Source organism: Symphalangus syndactylus, chromosome 17 (assembly GCF_028878055.3).
Source record: "Symphalangus syndactylus isolate Jambi chromosome 17, NHGRI_mSymSyn1-v2.1_pri, whole genome shotgun sequence".
Classification (NCBI taxonomy): domain Eukaryota; kingdom Metazoa; phylum Chordata; class Mammalia; order Primates; family Hylobatidae; genus Symphalangus; species Symphalangus syndactylus.
In genome coordinates this window covers 23,058,439-23,081,396 of record NC_072439.2, presented here as the reverse complement: position 1 = coordinate 23,081,396, position 22,958 = coordinate 23,058,439, and the positions used below count along the sequence as shown (strand labels likewise).

The 22,958-nt window shown below is 51.8% G+C and overlaps 2 protein-coding genes across 14 annotated transcripts in view; both read right to left on the bottom strand.

The window, feature by feature from the left end:
• Nucleotides 1–993: 993 nt before the first annotated feature.
• RINL (Ras and Rab interactor like) lies at nt 994–20,337 on the bottom strand. 9 transcript variants are annotated; one of them, XM_063621178.1, is made up of 14 exons: nt 20,178–20,199; nt 18,613–18,701; nt 18,251–18,410; nt 15,164–15,266; nt 13,051–13,123; nt 12,900–12,964; nt 12,331–12,480; nt 12,000–12,244; nt 11,822–11,903; nt 11,195–11,512; nt 10,795–10,926; nt 10,469–10,632; nt 5,702–5,819; nt 994–1,194 (listed from the first exon to the last, which is right to left on the bottom strand). In XM_063621178.1, the coding sequence occupies exons 2-13, from the start codon at nt 18,666–18,668 to the stop codon at nt 5,718–5,720; spliced, it is 1,650 nt and encodes a 549-aa protein (XP_063477248.1). In that variant the 5' UTR covers nt 18,669–18,701; nt 20,178–20,199; the 3' UTR covers nt 994–1,194; nt 5,702–5,717. The 9 variants fall into 9 exon arrangements, with proteins under 9 accessions (XP_063477248.1, XP_063477250.1, XP_063477245.1 ...); XM_063621180.1 differs by lacking the exon at nt 20,178–20,199 and adding an exon at nt 20,234–20,337 and having other exon boundaries at nt 11,822–12,244; XM_063621175.1 differs by having other exon boundaries at nt 11,822–12,244.
• A 226-nt stretch (nt 20,338–20,563) lies between these two features.
• SIRT2 (sirtuin 2) overlaps nt 20,564–22,958 on the bottom strand; it is a 28,764-nt gene continuing 26,369 nt past the window's right edge. For all 5 annotated transcript variants that reach the window (XM_055250553.2, XM_055250557.2, XM_055250554.2 and 2 more), the window contains 5 exons: nt 22,823–22,899; nt 22,686–22,737; nt 21,637–21,707; nt 21,438–21,504; nt 20,564–21,314 (listed from right to left, as the gene is read on the bottom strand). In XM_055250553.2, the coding sequence (XP_055106528.2) occupies nt 21,159–21,314; nt 21,438–21,504; nt 21,637–21,707; nt 22,686–22,737; nt 22,823–22,899 (423 nt within the window). In that variant the 3' untranslated portion in view covers nt 20,564–21,158. The remainder of the gene's footprint in view (nt 21,315–21,437; nt 21,505–21,636; nt 21,708–22,685; nt 22,738–22,822; nt 22,900–22,958) is intronic.

Below are 22,958 nucleotides of genomic sequence, written 5' to 3'. Positions count from 1 at the left end.
TCGGCTAATTTTTGTATTTTTAGTAGAGATGGGGTTTCTCCATGTTGGCCAGGCTGACCTCGAACTCCTGACCTCAGGTGATCCGCCCGCCTCAGCCTCCCAAAGTGCTGGGATTACAGGTGTGAGCCATTGCACCCAGTCAAATATTAACTCTTTTAAAGTGTATGATTGGCTGGGCTGGTGGCTCACATCTGTAATCCCAGCTATGTGGGAGGCTGAGGTGGGCAAATCACTTGAGGTCAGGAGTTTGAGACCAGCCTGGTCAACATGGCGAAACCACATCTCTACTAAAAATACAAAAATTAGCCAGGGGCACGCCTGTAGTCCCAGCCACTCTGGAGGCTGAGGCACCAGAGTCACTTGAACCTGGGAGGAGGAGGTTTTTTTTGTGTGTGTGTATGTTTGTGTGTATGTATGATTGAGTGTTGAGTGGTTTTTAGTATGCTCACATAGTCATGCAACCATCATCACTGTCTGATTCTGGAATATTACCCTCAAAAGGAACTCCATACCCTTTTTTTGTTTTTCGAGACAGAGTCTTGCTCTGTCGCCAAGGCTGGAGTGTAATGGCGTGATCTCGCCTCACTGCAACCTCCACCTCCTGGTTCAAGCGATTCTCCTGCCTCAGCCTCTGGAGTAGCTGGGATTACAGACGCCCACCACCACACCCTGCTAATGTTTTGAATTTTTAGTAGAGACGGGGTTTTGCCACGTTGCCCAGGCTGGTCTCGAATTCCTGAGCTAAGGCAATCTGCCCACCTCAGCCTCCAAAAGTGCTAGGATTACAGGCGTGAGCCACCGCGCCCGGCCTCCACACCCTTTAGCAGTCACTCCCCTCAGCCCCTGGCAGCCACCAATTTACTTTCTGTCTCTATGGATTTGTCTAGTCTGGACATTTCATATTGTAGGGTCCAGCCCTACGGGACTTAGCAGTTGTTCATCCCGTGTGCGGAGATGAGAGATTGTAATAAATGAAGACACAAGACAAAGAGATAAAGAGAAAACAGCTGGGCCCAGGGGACCACTACCATCAAGACGTGGAGACCGGTAGTGGCCCCGAATGGCTGGGTGCACTGATATTTATTGCATACAAGACAAAGAGGGCAGGGTAAGGAGGGTGAATCCTCTAAGTGATTGACAAGGTGAAGCAAGTCACGTGATCATAGGACAGGGGGGCCCTTCCATTTTAGGTAGCTGAAGCAGAGAGAGAAGGCAGCATAGGTCAGCGTTTTCTTCCATGCACTTATAAGAAAGATCAAAGACTTTAAGATTTTCACTATTTCTTCTACCGCTATCTACTACGAACTTCAAAGAGGATCCAGGAGTGCCGGAGGAGCATGAAAGTGGACAAGGAGCGTGACCATTGAAGCACAGCACCACAGGGAGGGGTTTAGGCCTCCAGATGACTGCGGGCAGGCCTGGATAATATCCAGCCTCCCACAAGAAGCTGGTGGAGCAGAGTGTTCCCTGACTCCTCCAAGGAAAGGAGACTCCCTCTCGTGGTCTGCTAAGTAATGGGCGTCTTCCCAGACACTGGCATTACCGCTTGACCAAGGAGCCCTCAAATGGCCCTTATGTGGGCGTGACAGAGGGCTCACCTCTTGCCTTCTAGGTCACTTCTCACAATGTCCCTTCAGCACCTGGCCCTATACCCGCCGGTTATTCCTAGGTTATATTAGTAATGCAACAAAGAGTAATATTAAAAGCTAATGATTAATAATGTTTATAATCATGATTGATAATTGTCCGTGATCATCTCTATATCTAATTTGTATCATGACTATTCTTATTCTATTTTCTTTATTATACTGAAACAGTTTGTGCCTTCAGTCTCTTGCCTCGGCACCTAGGTAATCTTTTGCCCACATCATATAAATGGAAAAATATAGTATGTAGCCTTTTGTGTCTGATTCTCTTAGCATGTTTTCAAGGTTCACCCATGTTTTTTAAATTAAATTAAATTTTTATTTTTGGGGGACGGAGTTTAGCTCTTGTCGCCCAGGCTGGAGTGCAATGATACAATCTCGGCTCACCGCAACCTCCTTCCCCCGGGTTCGAGCGATCCTCCTGCTTCAACCTCCCAAGTAGCTGGGATTACAGGCGTCTGCCACCACGCTCAGCTAATTTTTGTATTTTTAGTAGAGATGGGGTTTCACCATGTTGGCCACGCTGGTCTCGAACTCCTGACCTCAAGAGAGCCACCCGCCTCGGCCTCCCAAAGTGCTGGGATTACAGGCGTGAGCCACCACGCCCGGTCTCGCTATTGATTCTTTTTGCTTCCGCGGACAACTTTTCATTTCCTATCTTCCAGCTGTGAGGACATTCAGGGCTTTTGGGCCTTTGTGTGTAAACAGTCAACTCTGTGGAGCTGAGACCCTAGAGAATATGGCCAGAGAGAAATGTGAGCTGTACTCCATTTGCAGTTAGCAGAACTTCCCTGTCTTTGAGCTGTCTTTGGAGTGGTTCTAGATCTTGGGAGGACGGCTGTAGATGCCCTGCATCCTTGGTTAAGTCATAACCTTGGTTAAGGCTTACAGGTTTCACTTGGGAGAGTACCTATGGTGAAGAAGTTCAAAAGCCAGGAATACCAGCTGTTTGTCCCAGCTAAAAGCTGGTAATACGGCTGGGCGCTGTGGCTCATGCCTGTAGTCCCAGCACTTTGGGAGGCCGAGGCGGGTGGATCACCTGAGGTCTGGAGTTCGAGACCAGCCTGACCAATATGGTGAAACTCTGTCTCTACTAAAAATACAAAAATTAGCCGGGCATGGTGGTGTCTGCCTGTAGTCCCAGCTACTTGGGAGGTTGAGACAAAAGAATTGTTTGAACCTAGGAGGCGAAGGTTGCAGTGAACTGAGATTGTACCACTGCACTCCAGCCTGGGCAACAGACTGAGACTCCATCTCAAAAATAAAATAAATACATAAAATCTGGTAATAAGAAATTTAAGAGCCGGGCGCGGTGGCTCACGCCTGTAATCCCAGCACTTTGGGAGGCCGAGGTGGGCGGATCACGAGGTCAGGAGATCGAGACCATCCTGGCTAACAGGTGAAACCCCGTCTCTACTAAAAATACAGAAAAATTAGCCAGACGTAGTGTCAGGCGCCTGTAGTCCCAGCTACTTGGGAGGCTGAGGCAGGAGAATGGCGTGAACCTGGGAGGCGGAGCTTGCAGTGAGCCGAGATTGCGCCACTGCACTCCAGCCTGGGCGACAGAGCGAGACTCTGTCTCAAAAAAAAAAAAAAAAAAAAAAAAGAAATTTAAGAGTATTTTAAAGAGCTTTATAGTTAGAAGTCAGCTTAATCAAAAGCTGATATCCACGTTTTTTTTTGAGACTGAGTCTTGCTTGTCATCCAGGCTGGAGTGCAGTGACACGATATCGGCTCACTGCAACCTCTGCCTCCTGGGTTCAATGAAGCCATTCTCCTGCCTCAGCCTCCCCAGTAGCTGGGATTACAGGTGCGCACCACCACGCCCAGCTAATTTTTGTATTTTTAGTGGAGACGGGGTTTCACCATGTTGGCCAGGCTGGTTTCGAACTCCTGACCTTGTGAGCCACCACGCCCGGCCCCAAGTTATATATATATATATATTTAAAAGGGCTTTATGACTTTTCTCTTTGAATCTTTTTTCGTGGACTAGAACTTTTTTTTCAAAAACAAAAAAACCCTGTGTGCTTTGTATGACCATTTTCTTTGTTCACTTCCTCCCTTTTCCTTTTTTTCTTCTTTCTTGAGGTGGGGTCTTGCTCTGTTGCCCAGGCTAGAGTGCAGTGGTGTGATCACAGCTCTGCAGCTTTGACCTCCTGGGCTCAAGCAATCATTCCACGTTGACCTTCCAAAGTGCTGGGATTACAGACATGAGCTTCTATGCCCGGCCCACTTCCTTTATTAAAAATTATTTTTCCATGATGTGAGTGAGAGCCCAAGGGGAGACTTCTAGCATGAAGCCCAGAGCTCCACAGCAAACAGGAGCTTGAGTTTGACCCTAAGCCCTCAACCAGCGATACCCCAAACAGCTGCCATTTGAGTTTCACGTCCCATTTTTTTTTTTTTTTTTTTTGCCAAACATTCATGCATCACCTGCCCACTTCACTGCTTAAGAATTTTCTTTAAATCAACCCACTCTTTTGTTTTTAATTCAACACATTTATTTAAACAGGAAATGTCATTTCACTCCAGGAAGTGGAAAACCAGTGTCAGTTGGCACACATAGACTCTAATAGTACAAATAAATCCAATGATTCAGCAACAACAGAGAAGTGCTAAAAGCATTGGTTGAAAGGTGTTGGGGAACAGGTTGGTCACCAGGTCTCAAGGTGACACCCACAGATGATGCAAGAATTCAAAGGCTGACGCCTATAATCCCAGCACTTTGGGAGGCCGAGGTGGGTGGATCACTTGAGGTAGGGAGTTCAAAACCAGCCTGGGCAATATGATGAAACCCCATTTCTACAAAACATACAGAAAATTAGCCGGGCATGGTGGTGGTGTGCACCTGTAGTCCTAGTACTACTAAGCTGAGGCGGGAGGATCGTGGGAGGTGGAGATTGCAGTGAGCCTAGATCACACCACTGCACTCCAGCCTAGGCGACAGAGTGAGACCCTGTCTCAAAAACAAACCGACAAACAACAACAAAAAATAAAACAAAAAACAAGAAGAGAAGATGGCCATCTGCAAGTCAAGGAGAGAGGCCTCAGAAGGAAGTCTACTGTGCTGACACCTCCAACCGGAACTATTGTAACTGCCCAAGGAGTTCACGTTTCCTGCTGCCTAGACAGAGCCCATACATCAAAACAGGGGAATTGCAATAGAGAAAGAGTAATTCGCTGGGTGCGGTGGCTGATGCCTGTAATCCCAGCACTTTGGGAGGCCGAGGTGGGCGGATCATGAGGTCAGGAGATCGAGACCATTCTGGCTAACACAGTGAAACCCCATCTCTACTAAAAATACAAAAAATTAGCTGGGCGTGGCGGCAGGCGCCTGTAGTCCCAGCTACTTGGGAGGCTGAGGCAGGAGAATGGCATGAACCCGGGAGGCGGAGCTTGCAGTGATGCAATGAGCCGAGATCACGCCACTACACTCCAGCCTGGGCAACACAGTGAGACTCTGTCTCAAAAAAAGAGTAATTCATGCAGAGAAGCTAGAGCCTGTGTGGGAGACCGGAGTTGTATTATTACTCAAATCAGTCTCCCTGAGCATTCTAGGATCAGAGCTTTTAACAACTCGGTGAGTGGGGGGAAGCTAGTGAGCCAGGAGTGCTGATAGCTCAGGAATGAAATCATAGGGAGTCGAAGCTGTCTTCTTGAGCTGAGTCAGTTCCTGTATAGGGGGCCACAAGATCAGAAGAGCCAGTTTACTGATCTGGTGGTGCCCACTGATCCATCAAGTGCAGGGTCTGCAAAATATTCCAAGCAGATCTTAGGAGCAGTTTAGGGAGGGTCAGAATCTTGTAGCCTCCAGCTGCATGACTCCTAAACCATAATTTTCTTACGACTAATGTTAGTCCTACAAAGGCAATCTAGTTCCCAGACGAGAAGGAGGTCTGCTGTTGGGCGCAGTGGCTCACGCCTGTAATCCCAGCACTTTGGGAGGCCGAGGCGGGCTGATCACAAGGTCAAGAGATCAAGACCATCCTGGCCAACATGGTGAAACCTTGTCTCTACTAAAAATACAAAAATTAGCCAGGCGTGGTCGCACATACCTGTAGTCCCAGATACTCAGGAGGCTGAGGCAGGAGAATTGCTTGAACCCAGGAGGCGGAGGTTGCAGTGAGCCGAGATTGCGCCACTGTACTCCAGCTTGGGCGACACAGCCAGACTCTGTCTCACAAAAAAAAAAAAAAAAAAAAGAGAGGGAGATCTGCTTTGGGAAAGGGCTGTTTTAAACTTTGTTTAAACTATAAACTGTTTCTCTCAAAGTTAGTTCAGCCTATATCTAGGAATGAACAAGGACAGCTTGGAGATTAGAAGCAAGATGGAGTCAATTATGTTAGATCTCTTTCACTGTCTCAGTCATAATTTTGCAAATGCAGTTTCACTGTGAGGAAATAAATTTCTGTTGTTTAAGCCACGCAGTCTGTGAGCTTTCTTTTTTTTTTCTTTTTTGAGACAGAGTCTCGCTCTGTCACCCAGACTGGAGTGCAGTGGCATAATCTCAGCTTACTGCAACCTCCACCTCCCAGGTTCAAGCGATTCTCCTGCCCCAGCCTCCTGAGTAGCTGGGATTATGGGCGCGCGTCACCATGCCTCAGCCTCCCAAGTAGCTGGGATTACAGGCGCGTCACCATGCCCGGCTAATTTTTTTTTTTTTTTTTTTGTATTTTTAGTAGAGACGGGGTTTCACCATGTTGGCCAGGCTGGTCTCGAACTCCTGACCTCGTGACCCGCCCACCTCGGCCTCCCAAAGTGTTGGGATTACAAACGTGAGCCACCACACCCGGCCGTCGGTGGTCTTTTTGATGGCAGCCCCAGCCAACTAGCCTATCTCCTTAGCTCAATGGTCAAAGTTAGCATTACCAATCACGGCCCCTGATGGGATTCAGGTACCGAGAAGGACACAGCGTCCCTGCGCAGTATTCTTCCCCACAGCTGCAAGAACAGATTTTAATCATGAGGAAGCAGCAGACAAGGCCAGAAACTGGGACTGTCCACAGGACAACTGGCCAGGGCTCTTCAAACAGCCAGGGTCAATCCAGCTGCTACACATGCGAGGTAAGAAAAAAAAAAGCCAAGGCCGGGCGCGGTGGCTCGCGCTTGTAATCCCAGCACTTTGGGAGGCCGAGGCGGGTGGATCACGAGGTCAGGAGATCGAGACCACAGTGAAACCCCGTCTCTACTAAAAATACAAAAAATTAGCCGGGCGTGGTGGCGGGCGCCTGTAGTCCCAGCTACTCGGAGAGGCTGAGGCAGGAGAATGGCGTGAACCCGGGAGGCGGAGTTTGCAGTGAGCCGAGACTGCGCCACTGCACTCCAGCCTGGGAGACAGAGCAAGACTCCGACTCAAAAAAAAAAAAGAAAAAAAAAAGCCAATGTCAGGAGCCTCTCTGAACCTATTGTGGTTTGGAGGCTGTCCAGTTTATTTACAAATCGAAAAAAGTTACATACATATAAATTATTGTGTGATATTGTTTTATAATATTTATATTATTATTTTAGAAATATAATTATGATTATAAATTAAATATTTTAATTTATATATAAATTATTTATTTTTGTAAATGATATATAAATCTATCTACATATAGATATATCTATATGTATACAGATACGTATACAGATATAGATATCTAGATATATCTATACGTATAGATATAGATATCTCAAACGTCAGGCCAGGCATGTGCCACTGTGCTCAGCTTGAATTTTGTATCATTTTATTGTATTTTATTCTATTTTTTTGAGACAGGGTCTTGCTCTGTCACCCAGTCTGGAGTGTAGTGGCATGAACACAGCTCATTGCAGCCTCAACCTCCACCTCTTAGGCCCAAGAGATCCTTCTGTCTCCACCCCTTGAGTAGTTGGGACCACAGGTGCTCACCACCATGCCCGGCTAATTTTTTTTATTTTTGTAGAAACAAGGTCTTGCCATTTTACCCAGGCTGGTCTTGAACTCCTGGGTTCAAGAGATGCTCCCGCTATAGCCTCTCAAAGTGCTGAGATGATAGGCGAGAGCCACCACACACAGGCAGACAGCCTGGATTAGACTGGATTTTATTTTTTACTTATTTATTTTTTTGGATTAGATTTTAGATTGGGAAAAAACACAACAGCTATTTTGGGGAAACAATTGGAGATACTAGACTTTGGAGCATATATCAGATGACTGAAACAATGTTAAAAAGACATACATACATATAACCTAAGCCTATAAAATTCATTGACAAGGCCAGGCACGGCAGCTCACACCTGCAATCCTTGCACTATGGGAGGCCGAGGCGGGTGGATCACCTGAGGTCAGGAGTTCGAAATTAGCCTGGCCACCGCGATGAAACTCCGTCTCTACTAAAAATACAAAAAATTAGCCGAGCGAGGTGGCTCAAGCCTGTAATCCCAGCACTTTGGGAGGCTGAGGCGGGCGGATCACGAGGTCAGGAGATCGAGACCATCCTGGCTAACACGGTGAAACCCCGTCTCTACTAAAAACACAAAAAATTAGCCAGGCGTGTTGGCGGGCGCCTGTATTCCCAGCTACTCGGGAGGCTGAGGCAGGAGAATGGCGTGAACCCAGGAGGTGGAGGTTGCAGTGAGCCGAGATCGCGCCACTGCACTCCAGCCTGGGGGACAGAGAAAGACTCCGTCTCAAAAAAAAAAAAAAAAAATACAAAAAATTAGCTGGGCATGGTGGTGGGCGACAGAGCAAGACTCGGTCTCTAAAACAAAAACAAAAACCAAAAACCAAAAAGCAGGTATCAACAGGTATCTTTTGGGGATCTGTTTTCCAGCCTACTATAGAAACCTTGTTCATTGATTCATCCAGCAAGTTTGTTGTTGTTTTGTTGTTGTTGTTGTTGTTTTTGAGATGGAGTCTCACTCTGTGGCCCAGTGCAATCTCTGCTCACTGCAAGCTCCACCTCCTAGGTTCATGCCATTCTCCTGCCTCAGCCTCCCGAGTAGCTAGGACTACAGGCGCCCACCACCACACCCGGCTAATTTTTTTGTATTTTTAGTAGAGACGGGGTTTCACTATGTTAGCCAGGATGGTCTCCATCTCCTGACCTTGTGATCCGCCTGCCTTGGTCTCCCAAAGTGCAGGGATTATAGGCGTGAGCCACCACCCCTGGCCCATCCAGCAAATATTTATTGAACTGTGTACCAGGCACTGGTCTAGGCACTCAGGAAGATGCAGCTATAAACAAAAGAGATCCCCAACCTCCTCAAGCTGACATTCTAAGGCTGTGCTGTCCAAAATGGTAGCTAGAAACCTCATGTAGCTAGTGCATACTTGAAATGTGACTAGTCCGAACTGTGATGTGATTAAGTGTAAAATGCAGAGTAAATTTCAAAGCTTTAGCATGCGCACACACAAACATACAAAATTTTAAATATCTCAGTAACTTTTTAATATGGATACATGTTGAAGTGATAATATTTGGGATACATTGTGTTAAATCAAATATATTATTATTAACGTTAACTTCACTTGTTTCTTTTTACTTTTTCTTATTTTTTTTTTTTGAGATGGTGTTTCACTCTTGTTGCCCAGGCTGGAGTGCAATGGCGGGATCTCGGCTCACCACAATCTCCACCTCCCAGGTTCAAGCGATTCTCCTGCCTTAGCCTCCGGAGTAGCTGGGATTATAGGCATGCGCCACCACGCCCGGCTAAGTTTGTATTTTTAGTAGAGACGGGTTTCTCCGTGTTTGTCAGGCTGGTCTTGAACTCCCGACCTCAGGTGATCTGCCCACCTCGGCCTCCCAAAGTGCTGGGATTACAGGCGTGAGTGACCGCACCCGGCCTCGCTTGTTTCTTTTTAGTTTTTTAAATTGTAGTTACTATGAACAATGAAATAAATAAATATATGGTTTGTTAGCAAGTGATAACATTCTTTGGGAAAAATGATCACAACTGGGCACGGTGGCTCACGCCTATAATCTCAGCACTTTGGGAGGCCGAGGTGGGAGGATTGCTTGAGGTTAGGAGTTTCAGACCAGCCTGGGCAACGAAGAGAGACCTCATCTTTATAAAAAATTTTAAAAATTAGACAGGCATGGTGGTAGGTGCCTGTAGTCTCAGCTACCTGGTAGGCAGAGGCAGGGAGATTGCTTGAGCCAGGAGGTTAAGGCTGCAGTGAGCTGAGATCATGCCACTACACTCCAGCCTGGGCAACAGACAGAGACCTTCTTTCAAAACAAAACAAAACCCCCTTTTCCTCAAGCAAGATGCCAGACGTACCTGGGTCAGTCCAGACTCCTGACCCATGTGGTTTAGGAGCAGCAAGGAGGAGGGAGGGGTCCCAGGAAAAGGGAACAGCCTACCTCTGGGCCTTTGCACTGGCTCATCCTGCTTCCCGGAATGCTCTTCCTAATATCCACTCTGCTCCTCCCCTCCCCTCCCCTCCTTCAGGCCTCTCTGCAGATGTCACCTCAGTGAGGCTTTCTCTGATACCCCTGTCTAAAACTGCAAAGCCTCCTGAGTAGCTGGTACCACAGGAGTATGCCACCACGCCCGGCTAATTTTTGTTTATTATTTTTGGTAGAGTTGGGGGTCCCACTGTTTTGCCCAGGCTGGTCTCAAACTCCTGGGCTCAAGCAATCCTCCCACCTTGGCCTCCCAAAATGTTGGGATTACAGGCATGAACGGAGGGGTGTGCGGAGGGGTGTGAAACCCCTAGCTGTCACTGGTCCCTGGCACAGTCTCTTCTGCCCATGGCTCCTTAAAGGGCAGGTTGGCCTGTGGGGAGAGGTGGGAGCTGGGTCAGAAGGGCACCAGGTCTCACCCTCCCTTCTACCTGCAGCAAGATGGGCAGTCACCTGGGCTCGGGGATGATCCTTTCTGTGCAGCGTCCGCCTGCGGTGCCACTGGTGCAGGGAGGCGCGGGCCTCGGAGCTGAGCCCCCGGGGAGCGCGGTCAGTTTCGGGCTGGTAGTGGGCAATGTGGTGCAGCGCCCCAAACCACGTGGTCAGGTAGTATCCAGCTGGGGACAGAAAGGGAGGTCAGCTCCGCCCTCTCGGCTTCCCTGGTCGCCCCAAATCCCCCTGCAGTTTGCCCGCCGTCCCTCCTGCTGCAGGGCGAGGCTGTTTGGGATCCCGGAGGTACTGGATCGCTGGGTTCCAGCATTCTGGAGTTGGGGGCTCACCCTCTCCCCGCAGCTCATCTGGATCTAAGAGCTCCATAAGAAACTCCACGTCCAGCTGCGTCTCCCCAATGTCCGGGCTCCAGATGAGTTCCTCGGTCAGCGCAGGCAGGAAGGCGTCGGCCCCCAGGGGTTCTGGGAAAACCCGAGGAAAGGTCCTCAGATGGATGGGGGCGCGTAGACACCTTCCATCCGATCCCCAGGACCGCGAGGGCTGGCTGCCCCTCCGCCTTGTCGGGCATGACAGCGCCTCCTACCAGAATCCCCAGGACCGCATAGACTCCTCCCACCAGTGCTACCCTCTCCCTCGACGTGCACCTGCATACTCGCCTCCCGCCTCCTGCCTGGCTCCCCCAACCCTCAAGGCTCTCCCCACCACGCTAGACGTTGACCCCTCCCTTACCTTGGTTCTCGCCCTGAGCCAGGCCCGCATAGACATCTCTGCACACCTCCAAGAGGAGCGCCACCTTGCGGCGCGGGGCGCAGGCAGCGTGGAGGTGCGTAAGGCGCTCGTGGATGCGGCTCCGCAAGGCGGGGGCGGGGCTCTGCCCCTCCGGTACCGGCCCCTGTGCCCCCGGAGGCCCCGCCCCCGCCCGCAGGGCTGTTTGTCGCCGCCGCAGCCGCCGCAGCTCAGGTGCTCGGAGTGTGCGGAGTCGTGTCCATAGGGCCGGCTTCAGGGGCGCCAGCACCGCCTGGCACACCGCCGTCTCCAGCGCGGGGCCTGCGGGGGGTGGGGGACGGGTGAGCACAGGACCGCCAAGTTGTCCCACGCCTACCCACGCGCTCCAACAACCCACCCTGGCCCACAGCCACTCCTGCCTAGCTCTGGTCCCCCGTGAGTGTAGACATGGGTGTGAACATGTGTGGAAGAGTGAGCCTGGGTGTGAACTTGCACGCACACGTGGGCGATAGAACGCGTGGGATATGTAGGAAGGGCGTGTGGGTGCAGAAGGAAACGTGTGCGCGCCGATGGAGAGGACGAAGTTGCACACTTGAACCCGTGGGGGCTCCCTTCCCGTCCTCCCATTACCTGGATCCTCGCCCTTCTTGGGGACCCCAGGACCCCTGCTTCCAAAGACAGCCCTGATGTAGGAGTCCTTTGCCAGGTGATCCTGGAGGTCAGTAAGGAGGTGCCGCACATCCTGAAGCAGCTCCGTGGCCGGGTCCCCAGACCCGTGGGGACCCCCAGAATCTGAGGCGATGCGCACCCGAAGGCTTCGGTACTGCCTGGCCACGTAGCTGCTCCGGGCCCTGACCAGAGACTGGACGTGAATGGTGAGCACGTCCTCAGGGCCTTCCTCTTCAGGGTCGTCCTCCCTTCCTTCCTCCTTTCCTTCAAGATCTTCCTCCTCCTCTTCCAGGAGGCTGGTGAGAGCCGGCCCAGGATGGGCCACTTCCGGGCTGAGCGGGCCTTTCACCCAGGAGACCCCGTGAGGCGCAGGGTTCCTGGGGGCTGGAAGTGAGGAGGGCGTTCGGTCCCCTAGAACAGGGGCAGCAGCTCCCTCCTCCCTCAGAGGCCCAGGGCCCCTCCCAGCTAACCTGGATCATGTCTCTGCGCAGCCTCTGGCTCTGTTTCTTGAGGGGTCTGCTCCCTCCCCCAGCCTCTGTGGGTCTCCAGGTAGAGCTGGTTCACAATGGAAAGCACCTTCCCTGGGGTGTCCTGTTGGACCCTGCCGATCTGCAGAGGATCTGGGGCCAGCAGAAGTGAGAACGTGTCCTTGGTATCCAAGAGACCAACCCTGGTCCCCTCAAGGCACCAGGAGACTTACTTCCAAGCTTCATTGCTGGAGGTGCTGAGGCTTAGCTCCTGGCCCCTCCTCAGTCAGACCCAGGAGTCCAGGCCCCCAGTCCTCTTCTCACTTAGGCCCAGGAGTCCTCGACTCCCAGTTCCTTTCTCCTCCAATCCCCTCCTCTGTTAGGACCTAGGAATACAGGCCCCCATCCCCTCCTCCCTCTGGGACTACGAAGTCCAGGCCCCCAGCTCTCTCTACTCTCCAGTTCTATATTCCCCTCCAACCCAGTAGTCTGGGCCCCAAAGCCCCATTCATACCCTTGGAGCAAGGAAATTGGCAGGTTGGCTGTGCCCTCTTTAGAGAACCATGCCTCACCTGTGTGTTCATCTCTGGGCCCTAGAGTGGGAGGGGGCAAGAGCAGGGTTCTGGGCAGAACATCCCTGAGAATAAAGAGGTGGGAGCCGCAGTTTCAGTGGGGTGTCTTAGGGAATGGTCCCACTTAGTGCCTCAGATGGGTGACCTGTACCTGCTGGCTGATAGAAAGGCAAGGAGATGGGGCAGGTCTGGCATGCAGAGGTTGGAGGATTCCAGGGACACACCTGTGGTGGGGGGAGGAAGAAGGAGAAAGTAAACTTGAGTGGTGGCAGTCTTCTGTCCCTTGGGATGCTCTTGCTCCCCCATTCCTTCAGAATCCCCCCAGGGACCTTCAGAACAGGGAAGTTCCCACTCCTTGGAGTCTCCATCTTTAGTCTTGTGTACCACTTATGCCACCAACAAGGATTCATTCATTAGACAAACATTTACTGAGCCCTTAGTCATTTCTAGGCACTGGAGATACAGTTATCAAAAGGCAGACAAGTTCACTGCCTTCCGGTAGCTTACCTTTTAGTGGGGGGTGGAGGGGGAAAAGGCAGAATATAAATGAGTAAACAGTCAGGGTACCGTGGCTTACGCCTGTAATTCCAGCACTTTGGGAAGCCGAGGTGGGCGGATCACCTGAGGTCAGGAGTTCGAGACCAGCCTGGCCAACATGGCGAAACCCCATCTCTACTAAAAATACAAAAATTAGCTAGGCATGATGGTGGGCACCTGTAATCCCAGATACTTGGGAGCCTGAGGCAGGAGAATCACTTGAACTCGGGAAATGGAGGTTGAAGTGAGCTGAGATTGAGCCATTGCACTCCAGCCTGGGCAACAAAAGTGAGACTATCTCAATAAATAAATAAATAAATAAATAAATAAATAAATAAAAATTTTAAAAATGAGTGAACAAAGTGGATATCTTATTGAGTGCTACGAAGGAAATAGAGTGATTGAAAGTGACCAAGAGGCCAGGCATGGTGACTTAACGCCTGTAATCCCATCACTTTGGGAGGCTGAGGTGGGTGGATCACTTGAGGTCAGGAGTTCAAGCCAGCCTGGCCAACATGGCAAAACCCATCTCTACTAAAAATACAAAAAATTGGGAGGTGGGGGCCTAGGGGAGGGATAGCATTAGAAGAAATACCTAATGTAGATGATGGGTTGATGGGTGCAGCAAACCACCATGGCACCTGTATACCTATGTAACAAACCTGCACATCCTGGACATGTATCCCAGAACTTAAATTATGATAAAAAAATAAATAAATAAAAATAAAAATAAACCAAAAAGTTAGTCGTGTGTGGTGGTGTGCACCTGTAATCCCAGCTACTTGGGAGGCTGAGGCATGAGAATTGCTTGAACCTGGGAGGTAGAGGTGGCAGAGTCGAGATTGGGCCACTGCACTCCAGCCTGAGCGACAGAGTGAGACTCTGTCTAAAAAAAAAGAAAAAAGAAAAAGAAAGTGGCCAAGGTGCCATCTTTTAACTATGATGGTCAAGAAAGGTTATATTTCTGCAGAGGCCTGGAGGATGGAGACTAAACCAGCCCCTCCAGGAAAAGCATTCATACAGGACGAACCCAAGCAGAGGTCCTGAAGCTGGAACACACTTAGCATGCTAAAGACACACAGAGGGAAACAGTGTGTCTGGGGCAGAGTGAATGAGGGGCAACAGATAGAGAGAAAGGCAGGAACTACATCACACAGCACCTTATAGATCATGACAAGGAGTTTGCATTTTGCATCTAAGGATGTTGCATGTTCTTTCCAGGATTTGGGGCAGGGGCGTATAACATCTGATTGATATTGAAAAATATCTTGGGCTCAGAATGATTGCGGGAAGGAAAGGGAAACAGGATTGGAAATATTCATCAGATATTTTGGAAGCAAAGCTGACAGGTGTTTTTGTTTTGTTTTGTTTTGTTTTGTTTTGTTTTGGCAGGGTTTCCCTCTGTTGCCAAGGCTGGAGGGCAGTGGTGTGATCTTGGCTCACTGCAACCTCCGCCTCCTGGGTTCAAGCTATTCTCGTGCCTCGGCCTGCCAAGTAGCTGGGATTACAGTCGCGCGTCACCAAGCCCGGCTAATTTTTGTGTTTTTTGTAGAGACGGGGTTTTGCCATGTTGGCCAGGCTGGTCTCGAAATCCTGGCCTCAAGCGATCTACCCGCTTCGACCTACCAAAGTGCTAGGATTACAGGCGTGAGCCACCGCGCCGGTCCAGCTGACAGTTCTTAGTGATCAATTGACTGTGGGCTGGAAACTCAGGGGAGGTGCCTTACCTCTGGGAATCTTCTGGATCTGGTATGTGTTGACTTCTCCTGGTAAAGGTCCTGTCCTCAACACCAGTACCTGGCTGGGGTCACGTCCTGTGACCAAGAAACTCTGGGGGATAGAGACAAAGGCCAGCGTGACACAGGTGTGCGCAGATGTCTGTTACTTTTGCCTGACGAGCATCCATTTCCCTTATTTTGGGATCCACATCCCAAATTTCCTTTAGGGAAACCCTCTCCCTACTGGCAGTCCATGTGTGTTGGGCTGACTTCCCCCAAGCCCTGGGGGTGGGCCCAGGACCTGATCTAGCCAATAGGATGAGGGTGTTCTCGGCCCACTGTTTGGTTCAGGGAACGGACATGTGACTCAAGCTCAGCCAATGGACATCTTCCACAGGATTTTTTTTTTTCTTTTTTTTTTTGAGACGGAGTTTCCCCCTGTCGCCCAGGCTGGAGTGCAGTGGCACAATCTCTGCCCACTGCAACCTCCGCCTCCCGGGTTCAAGCGATTCTCCTGCCTCAGGCTCCCAAGTAGCTGGGATTACGGGCGACTGCCACCACGCCCGGCTAAGTTTTTGTATTTTTAGCAGGGGCAGAGTTTCACCACGTTGGCCAGGCTAGTCTTGAACTCCTGACCTCAAGTGATCCGCTCTTCTCGGCCTCTCATAGTGCTGGGATAATAGGCGTGAGCCACTGCGTGCTGGAGCTCTTTTGGAAAGACTTCATTTGTTACACTGGTGTTGCTGAACTGGTGGCATACAGCTCTGAGCTGGGAAGGACGATACCCTCCTGAGGAGGAAACTGTGGTAGCCCCCGTTTGCTGTCCTCTCCAGATCTATTCCACATTCTTTGCAGAATTCCTTGTTCACGGCATTAATATACTCAGCCATGAGTGTGATTGATACATGGATCATGATTGATATAGGTGGTGGTTCTTAGCTCTGGCTGTATACGTCCCAAGAGAGCTGTTAAAAATACTGCTACGGCCAGGCACGGTGGCTCACGCCTGTAATCCCAGCACTTTTTTTTTTTTTTTTTTTTTTTTTTTTTTTTTTTTTTTTGAGACGGAGTCTCGCTCTGTCACCCAGGCTGGAGTGCAGTGGCACAATCTCGGCTCACTGCAAGCTCCGCCTCCCGGGTTCACGCCATTCTCCTTCCTCAGCCTCTCCGAGTAGCTGGGACTACAGGCGCCCGCCACCACGCCCGGCTAATTTTTTTGTATTTTTAGTAGAGACGGGGTTTCACTGTGGTCTCGATCTCCTGACCTCGTGATCCGCCTGCCTCGGCCTCCCAAAGTGCTGGGACTACAAGCGTGAGCCACCGCGCCCGGCCAATCCCAGCACTTTGGGAGGCCGAGGCGGGTGGATCACCTGAGGTCAGGAGTTCGAGACCACCCTGGCCAACGTGGTAAATCCCAGTCTTTACTAAAAATACAAAAATTAGCCGGGTGTAATGGCGGGCCCCTATAATCCCAACTACTCGGGAGGCTGAGGCAGGAGAATCGCTTGAACCCGGGAGGCAGAGGTTGCAGTGAGCCAATATCGTGCCACTGCACTCCAGCCTGGGTGACAGAGGGAGACTCCATCTCAAAAAATAATAATAAAAATAAAAAATTAAAAAATTAAAAATATTGCTACCTGGGCCCCATCTTTTTTTTCTTTCTTTCTTTCTTTTCTTTTCTTTTTTTTTTTTTTAAAGAAACAGGGCCTTGCTCTGTTGCCCAGGCTGGTCTTGAACTCCTAGGCTTAAGCGATTGATCTTCCTACCTCAGCCTCCCAAAGTGCTGGGATTACAGGCGTGAGTCACCACACCCGGCCAGCCATCTATATTTTCTGAATCAGTTGTGAAAACCTTTATTTTGGCCGGGGACGGTGGCTCACACCTGTAATCCCAGCACTTTGGGAGGCCGAGGTGGGTGGATCACCTGACATCAGGAGTTCGAGACCAGCCTAGTCAACATGGTGAAACCCTATCACTACTAAAAATACAAAAAATTATGCCGGGTGCGGTGGCTCACGCCTGTAATCCCAGCACTTTGGGAGGCTGAGGCGGGCGGATCACAAGGTCAGGAGATTGAGACCATCCTGGCTAACATGCTGAAACCCTGTCTCTACTAAAAACACAAAAAATTAGCCAGGCGTGGTGGCGGGCACCTGTAGTCCCAGCTACTCGGGAGGCTGCGGCAAGAGAATGGCGTGAACCCGGGTGGTGGAGCTTGCAGTGAGCCAAGAGCGTGCCACTGCACTCCAGCCTGGCCAACTGAGCAAGACTCCATCTCAAAAAAAAACATTAGCCGGGCGTTGTGGCAGATACCTGTAATCCCAGCTACTCAGGAGGCTGAGGCAGGAGAATCGCCTGAACCTGGGAGGCGGAAGTTGCAGTGTGCCGAGATCATGCCATTGCACTCTGGCCTGGGCAACAAGAGTGAAACTCTCAAAATTAAAAGAAAAGAAAAGAAAACCTTTATTTTTCCTGTAAAATAAACAGATGCAAGTGGTGCCTCCGTTCTTCCTGCCTGGAATGCATACAGGTGCTTGGGCCTGGGGCAGCCCCCGGGCAGCTGTGAAGGAAGTCCAAGAGAATTATAGCTATGCTGGCCTTGATGTCACTGTGCTGCTGATCTAAAGCCAGCAGCCGCCTTTTTGGTTATGTTAGGAAGATAAATGCCTATTTGTTTAAGCCGCTGTAGGACAGGTGTTTGTTATATTCAGTCCCAAATATCCAAAATTCCCCACGGTTGAAAGCAAAGCCTCTTGGGATGAAGAGGAATTTATAAGTGTTCTGAAGTTCAGGATCCAGACCTTCTTGAAATTACATTTTTTTTTTTTTTTTTTTAGACAGGGTCTTGCTCCATCACCCAGGCTTGAGTGCAGTGGCGTGATCTCAGCTCACTGCAGCCTTGACCTCCTGAGCTCAAATGATCCTCCCACCTCAGCCTCCTGAGTAGATAGGACTGCAGGCATGAGCCATTGCACCCAGCAACAAATAGCCTTTTTGGTTTGCCCAATTTGTGTCGTGTTTGTCGCTAGTAACCAGCAGAGTCCTAATCTAGGGTGTCATGGGGGTCAGGATGGGCCCCCAGCTGTGAGTACTCACCCCTAGTGGCCACAGCCCCACAAGGGCCTCCGCATCCTGGGTATCCAGCTCTGGCACATGCCACACCCCCCATGTCCTCTGCAGGCGAATAAGTGGCTCTAGGGTGCTGAGGACCCCTAGAGGGGTCCTGTCTGCTTTGTTCACCTGTGGTGGGACCAGCCTGGGATGGACAGTGTCCAGGGAGTCAGGGGTCAGAGGTGGGCAGTGGGACATTGAGGTGAGGTCAAAGGTACAGCATGGGGCAGGCCCAGGGCAGAGGCTCAGAGATGTGATTCAGGATTCTGTAGTGAGGGAGGTATTGGATGGAAAGGGTTTCTGGATGTAGGGGAAGGAGGGCATAGCCTCAGCCCTAGTAGCCTCACCTCACCCCCTCTGTGGGGACTTCAGGTGCCTTGTCCTCTGTCTGGGCCATCCTCATGTTGCAGGAAGCCAGTGAGTCATGAGCTGGCCTCTGGCAGGGAGAAAGGTAAGACTCAAGGCTGCTCCAGCCCTCGGGTCATGTTCAAGATATTTACAGTCAATATGGCAGAGACCCTGACCAATCAGAATGGACCCCAGAGGTCGCTTGCCGTGGCAGGGGTTAATTCTTTATTTTATTTTTGAGACAGAGTCTCACTGTATTGCCCAGAGTGGAGTGCAGTGGCACGATCTCAGCTCACTGCAACCTCCGCCTCCTGGGTTCAAGCGATTCTTGTGCGTCAGCCTCCCGAGTAGTTGGGATTACAGGCATGCACCACCACGCCTAGGTAATTTTTGTATTTTTTAGTAGAGACAAGGTTTTGCCATGTTACCCAGGCTGGTCTCAAACTCCCGACCTCAAGTGATCCCCCTGCCTCAGCCTCCCAAAGTGCTGAGATTACAGGCATGAGCCACCACACCCGGCCAACCCGGCCGGCAGGGGTTAAATCTTTAGTACGGCAGGGGTTAAATCTTTAGTACCGGATGGTGGGGAATCTGGGGATCCCAGGAGAGAGGCCAGTGTGTCTTGCGGTGTGGGGAGAGGACTCAAAACAATAGCTCTTTACTAAGTGGTAGGAAACATTTTAAGATTTTTAACAGCCATGGCAGCTGTGTCAATGTGGGCCAGCCCTTGGCAAAACCCAGTCAGTGCCTGGAGAAGTTCTTGGCCCACAGTAGGCAGCCCATATATCATCCCCTCTTCCTCCCTTCCCACACCATGGAGGGGCCACTGAATCTCTTCCCCCAGCATTTTATTATGAAAAATTTCAGACATAGAGAAAAGCTGAAAGAATTGTACAGGAAACATCCATATGCCCACTACCGAGATTCTACCGTGAACGTTTTACTCATCTTGCGTTATCACACATCTGTTCCTCTCTCTCTCCATCCACCCATCAGGCCCCAGCTCCTAACCAGGTACAGAGTCCTATGTAGGTTATCACTTAGGGTGGCACTTCTCCCAGCAGCAGTCCCAGGAGCAGGAGACCTGGTCTGGGGAGGATCCATCCTCCCTCCCTTCCTTCCCTTTCCTTCCTTCCCTTTCCTTCCTTCCTTCCTTCCTTCCTTCCTTCCTTCCTTCCTTCCTCCTCCCTCCCTCCCTTCCTTCCATCCATCCATCCAGTATTTACTGAATACAGGCTGGAATTAGGTGCCTCTGTCCTGGAGAGAGGGTGATGAACAGGACAGGCTCCTCCCCTCAGGGCCTTCCATTCTTGTTTGGGGCAGGTGTAGCATATGGATAATAGGCAGCTAAACAAATACATTAGGCCATTGACCAGAAGCCCAGGGTGTTATTAGGAAGGAGGGAGGTGGGGAGGGAGGCGCAGGTGCCCTGCCCAGGCAAGAGCAGAAAGGAAGGGAGGGGAGGGTAGGGGAGAGGGAAGCAGATGCCTGCTTGGGTACCGTGGCAGAGGAGGAGGCTGTGGGCAGTGCATGGCAGGGGTGGGTCAGGGCAGCTGCCTCATACCAAAGGGAGGCAGCAGGGGCTGAAGATGCCAGATGCTCGGTCCCCGGGGGCCCTACCTGTTCTCGGAGGAGAGGCCTGCAGTAGCAGGAAGTAGAGAGAGGAAGCTGAGCAGGCAGGGGGAAGAGGCGGGGCTGGGGTATCTGAAGTCAACTTTCCTCCCTCTTTCTGGGGCCTCAGGCCTTCAATGACAGGGCTTAGAGGAAGGGACACTGGCAGGCTGGAAGTCCAGGGGTCAGAGCCACGAGGGGCCCCCATGAGGACCCTCTTGTTACCCCTCACTCTAGATCCCGGAGACTTTCTGGTCCCTTAGTGGCCCAAGATCTAACCCCCTCCCTTCAGAGATTTCCCTGGGTGCCCACAGAAAGAAAACAGGAGGCCAGACCAGATTGTTAGTTGTTTTTGTTTTTAATTTGTCTCCAGTAAGCAATGTCTTCTGCCCATCCAGCATGGGAAGTGGGTCCCACGTGAAGGGGGCCACCACCCACTTTGGGAGCTGAAGGCAGAGACTCGGGAGCCCTCCCGGCTCGACTCCCCCTCTGCTGGGTGTGGGTTATATTCAGAGGCCCACACCCACACCGGGGTAGGTTAGGTGTGGTTTACTTAGCCACAGGCCCCTGGGGGCAGGAGACAGAGTGGGGGCCCGAAGCTCCCTGTCCTGGAAGAGTTAAAAGTTCTGGGGTAGCCCTGGCCCCGTGGGGGCAGTTAGAGATGAGGGAGGTTACTCCTTAGCCCAGGAGTGGTTAGAGATAGCGGGGCTGGTAGAGATGCCTGTTCAAGCCTTGGCCTCTAGGAGGTGTTAGAGATTTGCTGGGGTTGGCGGGGGCAGGGTTGCTGGGACCCCAGTTTTGGGGAGGCAGTGGTAAGAGATTGGGGGATGTTCTGAGCTCCCCAGACAAGAACTGCTGGTTAAGAGGGGGCCAGGCCTGGTTGGGGCTCAGCTGTCCCTGAGGAGCTCGGCATCCCGCCTGGGAGATGCAGCTGTCACTGGGGTTTCTCCCTCTCTGTTGTCCTGGCCTCGTCCTTGGCAGGTGGCGGGGACTTCTTGGGGGAAGCTGAAGTGCTGGGGTTGGGGGCCCCCGCCCCCGACTGGGCATCTATGCTGGCGTGCTCCCTCCGGACAAGGTCCTCCAGCTCCTTCTGCAGGAGCAAAGGTCACAGAAATCAAAGGTCACTGTGCATCATGAGGTCAGAGGACCCATGGGGCAGGGAGAGGGTCCAGGGATGGGGCTCAGGACAGGCTAGGGTTGCCTGGCTCCTCACCTTCCATCCAAGGAGCTCAGCAAGGGCCAGGCAGCCCTGGTCGCAGTCACCCAGCCAGGCCACGTCCCTGCGGTGCAGCAGGAGATCAGAGTTCCCAGGCGGGCTCGCCCCTGCCTGCTCCTCTCATCTGCCTTCGTGCCCTCCCTCCCACCTCACCCTGTCCCTTCCAGGCTGCCCCCAACCCCAGGCGGGGCCTCACCTGTAGGCCTTCTTGGAGTCAAAGTCCATGCCTCCTCCAAGGCCCATAATCATCCCCAGGAAAGGGTCCGACTGTCAGGGAGGGGGTGGGGCAGGGGCAGGGGGCAGGGAAGGGAGAGCTAAGAGCACAGACCCTGGAGCCAGGTGGCCTGGGTTTGTATCCTAGCTCTGTGACTTTGTTTTTTTTTTTGTTGCTTGGTTTTTTTTTGAGACAAAGTTTCACTCTTGTTGCCCAGGCTGGAGTGCAATGATGCGATCTCAGCTCACTGCAACCTCCACCTCCCAGGTTCAAGCGATTCTCCTGCCTCAGCCTCCCGAGTAGCTTGGATTACCAGTGCCCGCCACCATGCCTGGCTAATTTTGTATTATTAGTAGAGATGGGGTTTCACCATGTTGGCCAGGCTGGTCTCGAACTCCTGACCTCAGGTGATCCACCCGCCTTGGCCCTCCAAATTGCTGGGATTACAGGCGTGAGCTGTTGGGCCCAGCCAGCTCTGTGACTTTGGTCAAGTGACTTGTCCTCTCTGTGTCTTAGTTTCCTTATCTGTAGAATAGGGGTGATCACGAAACCGCGATGGGGTTGTGGCGTCAGTGAGTTCACGCAGGCTAAGGCTTGGGACAGTGTCTGCCCACAGTGTGCGCTGCTTGCCCGGTGACCCTGCCTACTTCCCCTGAGGGGAACACCCAGGAGGGAGCAGCTGCCCTAGAGTGAGGCTGCCCGGGGAAAAAGAGACCTGAGAGACCCGGAGCATGGACCCGCCCCCCGCCCCCCGCACTGTCTCTCCTGACCCCCGCACCCCCTCCCACCTCCTCAGTCCCTGGAAGCCCGGCCTTCCTATCTGGCTTCAGCTGGTTTGAGTTGGAATTCCATCACTTGCTCAAAAGGGCAGGGAATGTCCCAGAGGCCTGGAACCCGACCCCTCTGGATTCTAGAGCCCCAGGTTCTGAGCTGAGGAATGCAAAGTGCTGGGGTTCCACCCTCTGAGGAAAAGGGTGAGAAGGAAGGAAGGGGGAGCCTGTAAGGAGGGGGGCATGAAGAAGGGCTCTTACCTGGCCAGCTTTCTCCTTGTTGATGAGCAGGCGAGGAGTGGAGAGGGGTGCCCTGTGGGGAGGGGGAGCCTAAGGGGTCAGGGTCTGTCCTGGCCCTGGGTGCCCAGCCGTCCTCCCAGCCACAGCCCCCAACCTACTTGCTGATGAGGGAGGCAAAGGGCTGCACCTGCAAGGAGGTGCCCATGACCAGGAGGAGGTCCACCTTCAGGAAGTCCTGCGGAGAGGGGCGTGAGCTTGGGAGCCCCTGCCCAGGCTGCGCCACCGCTCCCTCCC

Excerpts from the sequence above, each read along its gene's own strand:
- RINL (XM_055249805.2), bottom strand. The coding sequence starts at position 19,974 with ATGTATTTGTTTAGCTGCCTATTATCCATATGCTACACCTGCCCCAAA. Across the intron at positions 12,481-12,899 it reads GCCCAGAGATGAACACACAG|ATCCTCTGCAGATCGGCAGG; the intron begins GTGAGGCATGGT and ends TGCTGGCCCCAG. Across the intron at positions 12,245-12,330 it reads TGCGCAGAGACATGATCCAG|CCCCCAGGAACCCTGCGCCT; the intron begins GTTAGCTGGGAG and ends CCTCACTTCCAG.